General features: G+C 42.8%; 2 protein-coding genes and 1 pseudogene across 2 annotated transcripts in view; 1 reads left to right on the forward strand and 2 right to left on the reverse strand.

Annotated features, from left to right (window-relative positions):
* LOC133632559 (gastrula zinc finger protein XlCGF71.1-like) overlaps nucleotides 1–10,909 on the reverse strand; it is a 40,354-nt gene that overhangs the window by 18,829 nt on the left and 10,616 nt on the right. The window lies entirely within an intron of this gene.
* Nucleotides 6,835–7,997, reverse strand: LOC133632557 (zinc finger protein ZFP2-like). Its single transcript, XM_062025028.1, has one exon. The coding sequence runs from the start codon at nucleotides 7,678–7,680 to the stop codon at nucleotides 6,871–6,873; it is 810 nt and encodes a 269-aa protein (XP_061881012.1). The 5' UTR covers nucleotides 7,681–7,997; the 3' UTR covers nucleotides 6,835–6,870.
* Nucleotides 10,159–10,277, forward strand: LOC133633022 (5S ribosomal RNA; annotated as a pseudogene).

Below are 10,909 nucleotides of genomic sequence, written 5' to 3' on the forward strand. Positions count from 1 at the left end.
CTCTGGGGTTGGCAAGCCAATTGCACAGGCAGAGTAAGGAATAATCTCTTAACATCAAAAACAACAAAACCACCAAAAGATATGGTTAACATTCTTAGTGCTAAAGATATTCCCCTCTCCTTGTATCCCTTCTCCCAGCTCCACCATCTCGCCGAGTGCCAGCAAGAGTCATGAGTACTTGTTAACTCGACTCCTCAACTGGAGATAACTTTCTAGGTAAAGATTGATCTCTGAAATAATATCTCAGCATCCAGTAACCACGGTTAACAGATCACAACCATTTAATACCAATGTATCTCCCTTAGCACCTCACCATGGGGAAGGACGCATTCATATGCCTTCACCAGCACCTGCATTAAACATGCAGAGAGTTACACAAGGTAGGGACTGATCTCTGAAATATTAGTGTATAGATAGGCCCCTTGGGTATTACCAGTCATGGTTAACTGATGGCTCTCTCACAATGCCCACCTCACTAAGAACGGCAGTCCCTCCTCGACTCCCCCCACCCCCCTCACCAGCAGCCCTCAACATGTGGCAGACAGAGGAGCCTGGATCCAGCCTGGCCTACAGGCCAACATGGCAAAGGGAAGAATGGCCGACAACATTTCCTGCTCTGGTGAGCAATAACTGACAAATACCGGATGGTCATTCTGTGCCACAAATTTTGGAAAAAATTCAAATTCACAAGCAATCACATATTTTCTTCAAACTTTGTCAATAACTTTTGTCATTAACTAAGGTCAATAGCTAATGTCAGGATTATGAGTAATGACGATAAACACTGAAACATGTTAATTTTATACTGCTGTTTGTCAACAGCGCCTGAGGTAATCCACATCCTTAGCCTGCTGGAAACTATTAAGCACAACCAAGACCAGCTGATTGCGAAGGTAAACTTCTTAAGCCTTGAATAGGTCAATACTTCATAATGACATTGATTTTGATTCATTATTATTTTTTAAAGAAAGAAACAGCCTACATGGCAGCTTTGTGTGATTAGAGTAAACATTGCTACATTTTCTTGTTACATTTCACCTGTTTGCTCTTTAAATACCACTTTTAATGTTTTTTATTTATTTCGATCATATTTTTAAAAAATGTGCCCTGGGTAGGTTAAAAAATGACCTGCAGCCCGCAAATGGCCCCCGGGCCGCACTTTGGACACCCCTGGCCTACACGAATACAAACATAGAATGATAGTACAAATATAATAAGAAAACAACGTCAACCTCCCAAAGTTGGGTTATGGATATTTATTTATGCCCCCCACCCCCAAACCCCCGCCGCCGTCATCCAACAGAGCCAAACAAGTACTCTGATCAAGGAACCAAATAACGATTAACCTATACCCTGATCACAAATTCATAGTTTACGCACCTTATTTTAACCACCTCCAGTAACTTTCAGTCATGTTTTTTTTTTTCAAATGTAATCTCCTTAATACCTATCACATATTTTGTATTGTGTAAGCATACTTGGCTTTGGATGCTTCCTACCATAAACATAAACGTATCTGTCTTGTAATCTTGTTTGATTACAGGTGCTGTGAGTAAAAATGTGTTGACAAGGTCAGCCACGGACGCTGAGGTCACCAAACACGCCATCAGGTGGTTCAGCTTGGCGGGGGATCGGGCAACGAGGAGACGAGTCCCGCTTCCACCTCCTCAGAAGGAATAGAGATGTATATGTATAAATAAACAACCTTTTATTGGACTTCTTGTCATTCACCAGTTATTCATTTTCTGATATGTTAGCTGTGCATGGAGCAGCGTTTCCTTGAAGTTGTAGCCTAATAGATTAAATATGTATATTTACTTTTTAAATATATATTATATATATTTACTTTATAGAGTGAATTGACCATTTTCTGTTTCTGCCTATTGACAATATTGTTAGTTTCAAAATACAAGGCAATGCATATGTAAGACTATATTGCTGTAGTAGGGCTTAGTGAATTTTTTAGTTTCCTATTTTATCCTACAGCAAGAACAGAAGGGATTTTGAAAATAAGATAAAGGGGTCCAAAACGGCCAGATGAGCCAGGGTTTTTATGAGTCCGTTGCTGGTCCGCGGCGGGAGGTTAGGCTTTGATCTTGGGTGCGGAGTGGATGCAGCGCGCCGCCACGGCGCACCCGCCGCCACGGCGCACCCGCCGCGGAAATAAGGCTTTGATCATGGGTGCGGAGCGCATTCAGCGCGCCGCCACGGCGGATCCGCTACCTGCCGCCGTGGCGGATACGTTCCTGAGTGCAAATGGACGCCGATGCTGGTCCGTTTCGCGGTACCGTTCCGGAAAGCGCGATACCTGCGCGGGGGATCCGCCGCGGAGTGTTTTTGCTGTGTGGGATGCGCACTGCCTTCCTGCGCCGGTCAAAACCAACACTGTGTTTAATCATCATTCATTTATGGTAACACGATATATTGTTTTTGATAATCACATGCGTTAACATTGACAGCCTTAGTTGAAACCCATTCTTTTTTTTGAAAACTCATCAAATCACTGACCTGTAAATTGTGGCCCATTATCAGTGTTACTCCCTCCGAGGTCTTAATGAAGGCTCAAGTCGTTCGTTTTTCTCAAATACATTTATTTCAGCCACGTCTTCTTCACGTTATCAACGATGCCAAATACAATGCCGTCAGAAGTAATAAAATAATCAACCAGAATCAGAATCAGAATAGTTTTTATTGCCATTGTTTGAGAATGGGTTCACAAACTAGGAATTTTTCTTGGTGCAATCGTGCAACATAAAACACATATAACACAGAATAGGTACTAAAAAGAGCTGTAACTGAGCTATCAGATCTTGTTATTGTTCATGTGCCTGATGGCCGAAGGGGAAAAAACTGTTCAGGTGGCGGGAGGTGTGGGTCTGGATGGACCGTAGTCTCCTGCCTGAGGGGAGAGGGGAGAATAGTTTGTGTCCAGGGTGAGAAGAGTCAGCTGTGATCCGACCCACACGCCTCCTGGTCATGGAGGAGAACAGGTCCTGGAGGGATGGGAGCTTGCAGCCAATCACCTTCTCAGCAGCACGTACGATGCGCTGCAGTCAATGCTTATCCTGGACTGTGGCGCCGGGGAACCACACAGTGATGGAGGCGGTGAGCATGGACTCGATGATGGCTGAGTAAAACTGCACCAGCATCTCTGTCGGCACCTTAAGTTTCCTCAGCTGCCGCAGTAAATACATCCTCTGCTGGGCCTTCTTGATGAGGGAGCTGATGGTCGACTCCCACTTTAAGGTCCTGGGTGATGATGGTGCCCAAGAAACGGAAGGAGTCCACAATGGAGACGGGGGTGGGAGAGTCAATCAGGGTGAGGGGAGATGGTGGGGCTGTGACTTTCCTGAAGTCCATGATCATTTCCACTGTTTTCTGGGCGTTCAGCTCCAGGTTGTTGAGGCTGCACCAGGACGCCAGCCGGTCCACCTCTCTCCTGTAGGCGGACTTGTCGCCATCCGAGATGAGCCCGATGAGGGTGGTGTCGTCCGCAAACTTGAACAGCTTTACGGACTGGTGACTGGAGGTGCAGCAATTTGTATACAGGGAGAAGAGCCAGGGGGAAAGTACACAGCCCTGAGGAGTACCAGTGTTCGTGGTTCGACTGTCCGAGACAATCTTCCCCAGCCGCACGTGCTGTCTTCGGTCTGTCAGGAAGTCATTGATCCAACTGCAGAGGGAGTCGGGCACGCTGAGCTGGTAGAGCTTGTCTCGTAGCAGTCCAGGGAGGATGGTGTTGAAGGTAGAGCTGAAGTCCACAAACAGGATCCTAGCGTAGGTTCCTGGGGAGTCCGGATGCTCCAGGATTAAGTGGAGGGCCAGGTTCACTGCATCATCCACAGACCTGTTGGCTCTGTAGGCGAACTGCAGTGGGTCCAGGAGGGGGGCGGTGATGTCCTTGAGGTGGGGCAGGACCAAGCGCTCAAAGGACTTCATGACCACAGACGTCTGCGCAACCGGCCTGTAGTCATTAAGATAGATAGATAGATAGATAGTACTTTATTGATTCCTTCAGGAGAGTTCCCTCAGGAAAATTAAAATTCCAGCAGCAGTGTACCGAATTGAGATCGAATTTAAAAAGTAAAAAGTAAATAATGGAGGTATAAATGGAAACAAAATAGAAACATTTTACAATAGAATACAAATAAAAAGCAACAATGAGAATAAAAATATAACAGTAAAATAAGAATATAACAAGAGAAACTAGGCAGTAGTGACCATGTTATGAAAAAGTATTGTACTGTTATTGTTTTGCATCCCCTGTCATCCTAGTACCCCCCTCCCCCCCAGAGAGGAGTTGTACAGTCTAATGGCGTGTGGGACAAAGGAGTTTTTTAGTCTATTAGTCCTGTGATCTGTGCTTCCTTGGGGACAGGGACAATGGTGGAGGTCTTAAAGCAGGACGGCACGCGGCATAGCTCCAAAGAGATGTTAAAAATGTCAGTGAAGACAGGAACCAGCTGATACGCGCAGTGTCTGAGGGTGGAGGGCGGGACACCATCCGGCCCGGGGGCCTTCCGCGTGTTCAGAATCAAGAACTGCCGGCGTACATCCTCCTCTCGGATGGAGAGGGCCTTTAAAGTCCTGTGATGTCTTGGAGTCCTTTAAATCCTTTAATGAAGTGCTGGCGTTGGTGGGGGGAGCAGAGCTTGGATGAGCTGAAGGCCGTTCATGACGACAGTAATGTATGTTGAGGCCCAGAGCGAGAGTCCGGTCATTCAGGGCCTGGGGGGCTTTGGGCTTATAGTTCGTAAGGGCCCACAGCCCTCTCCAAACGGTTGCAGAATCAGAAACCAGAACTTACAATTAGTCTGACATCCAAAAAAGAAAACACATAGATTTCACAAACATATCAGAAGTAATCATACCTCGTTGGCCTCATAAACTCCAAGGGAATAAAGTTTATTTTCAATCCGAGACTCCATTAACGTCTTCCACATCAAACACTTGTCGTCTCATGCTGCTTCCTTAATTCCCTCACATATTAATTGTCCCCCCAACAACGTGACCAAATTATATTCACCCTCAATTTACATGAGTTTGTAACAAAAATAAAGTTAACAAACTTGCATGAATTAACCCAAGGAAATACCTTTTTATTTAACATTATGTGTACAATAAGAACTTATCTTTATGCATTGTATTTATTTATTCTCACCAACTATGACATTATATATCAAATATACATGTTGCTTCTGTCAGCAGCTACACTGACATTGACGTGTCTCTGAGAACTGAACACATTTTTATAACTTATAACAAAATGTGTTTATACAGTAACCTGCTCACATGAGTCAGATTACAGCAGGGGTGTCAAACTCATTTTAGCTCAGGGGCCGCATGGAGGAAAATCTATTTTCACGTGGGCGAGACGGGTAACATCATGGCAACATTACTTAAAAATACGACTACGACAACTTCAAATTGTTTTCTTTGTTTTACTTTGGCCAAAAATAGAAAAAGCACATTCTGAAAATGTACATATCACAAATAATCCTCTTGACAAAACACTTCAAGTTAGTTGAAAATTTAGAGGGAAAAAAATGGTGCATTTTCAAAAACACCTTGAAGAACACAATGAATTTAGACTTAATCTCAGTGTTTCTACAAAGCAACTAAACTTTAAGTCACAACCCATCTAGGATTGCACAAAAAACTAAATAAAGCATGAATAAAAACTATTCTATGTATCAACTACCTCATTTGTCATTTCCACATATTAATCCTGTGCTGACTCAACAAACCATACAAACTGAGGTAGAAACTATTCAAGAGTGTTGAGTTACTTCCTGTCTTCTAGACATAATGTGAATTGATAGAAAAATAAAAGCTGTGCAATGTGTGAACAATTTTAACAAAGCACAAATAAAAAGTTAAAAGACTGACAATATTGCAGTAAATCACACACTGTTCACTTTCTTTACATTTGCACAGAAGACAATCATTTTCACAGAACTATATCAGTGTGCAGTGTCTCATGCTGCATTTTAAGTGGGGTTACTGATTGCTTATTTTACTCCTGTTTTACGTTGGGTGGAGGGGGAGGAGTCAGAGCACCACTTTACCGTGTACCTCTTGCTTGGTATACTTGCTCGCCCCGGTATAAACTATTTGCTTGCCTAACAGAATTGCTATTGCGACATCCAGTGGATACTTTTAGAACAGCAGTTTCTTTCATTAAAAATGAAGCTGAATTTTACACTTCACAAACTCATCTCGCGGGCCGGATTGAACCTGTTATGCCTGAATGTCGAGGGAGGTGGGGGTTGGGCTGTGGGTGTTGATTGTTCATATGTCTCTGATTTGCACATCAATCAGTCTGAGGAGTAAAAGTTGGCACTTGGTTATGCAAACAGTTACCCAGCATCCCAACGTCAGTTTTGATACATCTCAACTTTGCAGTGAAAAAGGGTGTAGTGCACATTTTTGAGCGTGCACAAACTTGACACATGAGGCCCCAGGTCCCTGGACTGAAGAAGGAGTAACCAAGCACTTGAAGCATCATCTATCTTACTGTTCAGGAAGGTTTCAGATACAGAGAAGACATGGGGTCATGAGTAGATAAGATTATGCTCCAAATAATCCAAGTTTGTATGAATACCTCAGATATTTGTGAAAGAAGCAGTGAGGAGGTCCTGGGTAGGGTGGATGTCACCACATATGAGCAACATACCACAAACTAAACAGCTAATTGGTTATTTTCCCTTGTGTGTTCTTATGTGTTTTACTGCGTCTGCATTACGTGGGAACCTTTTACAGCACACTGAACAACTAAATGGTTTTTCACCTTTGTGTGTTCTCATGTGTTCAGTCAAACGGTTCTTAATAGAAAAGTTTTCACCACAAATCTAACAGTTAAATGTTTTTTCACTTGTGTATTCTCATGTGTTGAGTCACATGGCTATTTTGAGAAAAACTTTTGCCACAAACTGAACAACTAAATGGTTTTTCACCTGTGTGTGTTCTCATGTGATGAGTCAAATAGCTATTTTGAGAAAAGCTTTTTCCACAAACTGAACAATTAAAAGGTTTTTCACCTGTGTGTGTTCTCATGTGTTGAGTCACATGGCTATTTTGACAAAAACTTTTGCCACAAACTGAACAATTAAATGGTTTTTCACCTGTGTGTGTTCTCATGTGATGAGTCAAATAGCTATTTTGAGAAAAGCTTTTTCCACAAACTGAACAATTAAAAGGTTTTTCACCTGTGTGTGTTCTCATGTGGCCAGTCAAACCATAATTTTGAGAAAAGCTTTTGCCACAAACTGAACAATTAAATGTTTTTTCTCCTGTGTGTGTTCTCATGTGTTTAGTCAAATTGCTATTTTCAGAAAAGCTTTTGCCACAAACTGAACAATTAAATGTTTTTTCTCCTGTGTGTGTTCTCATGTGTCGAGTCAAACAGCTATTTTGAGAAAAGCTTTTGCCACAAACTGAACAGTTAAATGGTTTTTCACCTGTGTGTGTTCTCATGTGTTGAGTCAAAGAGCTATTTTCAGTAAAGCTTTTGCCACAAACTGAACAATTAAATGGTTTTTCTCCTGTGTGTGTTCTCTTGTGTCGAGTCAAATTGCCCTCTGTAGAAAAACCTTTAGCACAAACTGAGCAGCTCAAACATGTTTTACCTCTCTTCTTTGTAGAGCATTCAGAGTGTTTGTTGTCAGTGTGAGTCCTCATATCACCTTCACAGTCTTTATCGCTTCTCAAAGGTTCTTCAACCTCGTCTTCAGCCTCACTATCTGATAGTGGAGCTAAGAGGTTGTCTACTTGTGGTTTCTCTTCATCATCTTCAGTCTTCACAGAGAGAATACTCAGTGGAAACTTGGTGTAATCAGCTTCCTCTCGTCCTAGAAGACACTCTCCCTCCTGAGTGATGCAGAGTTCCTCCTCTTCCTTTTTAATGCAGGGTGGTTGTGGAGTCTCCTGCTTCAAAGTGGAGCTCCCCCCTAACTGAGGGGAAACTTCTTCTGGATTACCGATCAGCTGCTGGACGTCTGCAAGACACAAACAACAAAAACACACTTTCTTCTATGTACTGTATGTGTGTGTAGTAGGGTTGTACAGTATACTGCTACTAATAAAGTATTGTGGTACTAATCAATTGAAATCGGTACTATACCACCTTTGAAAAGTACCGGTACCGTTCTTTCATCTGAATGCCGCTGTGCGGCGGTGACTACAGAGCCGAGGCGCATGATGTTGAGTGTGTCAAAACGCACACACAAAGTGCATACAAGCAATAACATGGTGGAGAGGAAGAAAGGCAACAAAGGACAATTCTACCGGTTAATAAAGAGGGTGCGTGAAGTGCAATATTAACTTGTGTTAAATCCACTTTTGTTCTCATTTAAAACCTGGACCTTCCACTACACAAAATTGGTTCTGGACCATCCTGTTCGTGACGCCAATTTTGTGTAGTGGAAGGTCCAGGTTTTAAATGAGAACAAAAGTGGATTTAACACAAGAGTTTTATTTTACTCATAATTAAATGGTACAATGGTTGGGTTGAGTTGTCGAGCACACAGACAGTTTTCCCCCGGGCGCGCCCGACAGCATGGAATGAAAAACAAAAGCCTCCTCTTCGCTTGACTTCGTCATTTTTATCTGTTTTTCTTCGTGCGTCAACGTCTTGTTGTTTTTGATCTGTCTGTTCCATAACAACCTCGTATCTCTTAGTCATACTTAGACAATCAAAACATTTGGTAGACTGGGCGGCACGACTTCATGTTCAACTTTGTCCCACACCCGGTCCATTCAATGGCACAGAATAGAAGAGAAATGAAATGAGCAGACATTCTTAATAGACACGAAATATAGTTCAAAGGTCAGAAATTCCACAACAATAAGAATTGTATTCTTCCATCTGCTCCTTTCTGATCATGGAAATGTATAAGAAACAAAAAAACAATGAAAGTGTCAACTGTATATGGCTTGTATATATGCAATTTCAAGAAAGGAATAAAAAGAAATGATGATGAAATGAAATAGTGACAGGTATGATGTAGTTGTTACACCTGTCCTGCTGCTCTCTCTTTACTCGCCCGCTCACTCACTGACGTCACTCAGACAACACGTTGACATTCTCACAAACACACATACTACTCTCATAAGTTAACCAGCTCCCCTGCTGTGCACATGTAGATACGTAGACGCGCACACAGCTGCTTGGCTTGATGCCAAATATTAGCGCAGTTAAAACTAGGGATGTCCGATATTATCGGCCGATAAATGCGTTAAAATGTAATATCGGAAATTATCGGTATCGTTTTTTTTATTATCTGTATCGTTTTTTTTAATTAAATCAACATAAAAAACACAAGATACACTTACAATTAGTGCACCAACCCAAAAAACCTCCCTCTCCCCATTTCTTTCTGTTATCAATATTCTGGTTCCTACATTATATATCAATATATATCAATACAGTCTGCAAGGGATACAGTCCGTAAGCACACATGATTGTGCGTGCTGCTGGTCCACCAATAGTACTAACCTTTAACAGTTAATTTTACTCATTTTCATTAATTACTAGTTTCTATGTGAGTAGTCGTGAGTTCAATCCCGGCCTCGGGATCTTTCTGTGTGGAGTTTGCATGTTTTCCCCGTGACTGCGTGGGTTCCCTCCGGGTACTCCGGCTTCCTCCCACCTCCAAAGACATGCACCTGGGGATAGGTTGATTGGCAACACTAAATTGGCCCTAGTGTGTGAATGTGAGTGTGAATGTTGTCTGTCTATCTGTGTCGGCCCTGCGATGAGGTGGCGACTTGTCCAGGGTGTACCCCGCCTTCCGCCCGATTGTAGCTGAGATAGGCTCCAGCGCCCCCCCGCGACCCCGAAGGGAATAAGCGGTAGAAAATGGATGGATGGATGTTTTTATATTGTTTTACTTTCTTTTTTATTCAAGAAAATGTTTTTAATTTAGTTATCTTATTTTATTATTATTTTTTAAAAGTACCTTATCTTCACCATACATGGTTGTCCAAATGAGGCATAATAATGTGTTAATTCCACGACTGCATATATCGGTTGATATCGGTATCGGTTGATATCGGTATCGGTAATTAGAGTTGGACAATATCGGAATATCGGATATCGGCAAAAAGCCATTATCGGACATCCCTAGTTAAAACTGCCCAATTAGCAGTCAACTAATGACTTACAGCATTACTACCTTGAGCACGTCCGATATCGTCCGATCTCGGAAGTTAAGCAGGGTCGGGCCTGTTTAGTACTTGGATGGGAGACCGCCTGGGAATACCAGGTGCTGTAAGCTTTAGCGTGGTGACGGTCTGTAGGAACCTGCTGCCACACGTTACGACCACCGAAGACAGGAAGAACTAGACTCGGTGAAAGAAACAACGTGAGTATGGCTCCCTGCTCTTGGTGCACCGTTCTCATGGATAGGTTGGCCCTACTAGAGGACCTTGTCCGCCAACTAAAGCAGAGTAATTTCGTAACTTTAGATGTGGCGGACACTAGCATTAGCTGTAGCGAGCTGACTAGCCCAGTTTGTAGCAGCCCTAGGCGGCCTACAAGCAAAGGTGAACCGTTTGAGACGCATAATAGATAATCAATCAATCAATCAATGTTTATTTATACAGCCCTAAATCACAAGTGTCTCAAAGGGCTGCACAAGCCACAACGACATCCTCGGTACAGAGCCCACCAGATTTAGCCCTTTAGCTAGTCCTACACCCCAGAATACCGGGCACCCTTAGTCATAGGGGTCTCCATCACCCGAAACAAACAGCTTAATAACCAGCCATAATTAAGTGTATTCCCAGAGTCAGAGCACCTCACATTGAAGCTAATCTTAGAGAGCTAACTCGCAGCAGGCCTAGTAAACTTGTACGACAGGCCAATTGCACCACTATAGCTACGCAAACATAGTTGTGTCATGATCCG

The sequence above is a fragment of the Entelurus aequoreus genome, linkage group LG17, assembly GCF_033978785.1.
Source record: "Entelurus aequoreus isolate RoL-2023_Sb linkage group LG17, RoL_Eaeq_v1.1, whole genome shotgun sequence".
NCBI classification, from domain to species: Eukaryota; Metazoa; Chordata; class Actinopteri; order Syngnathiformes; family Syngnathidae; genus Entelurus; species Entelurus aequoreus.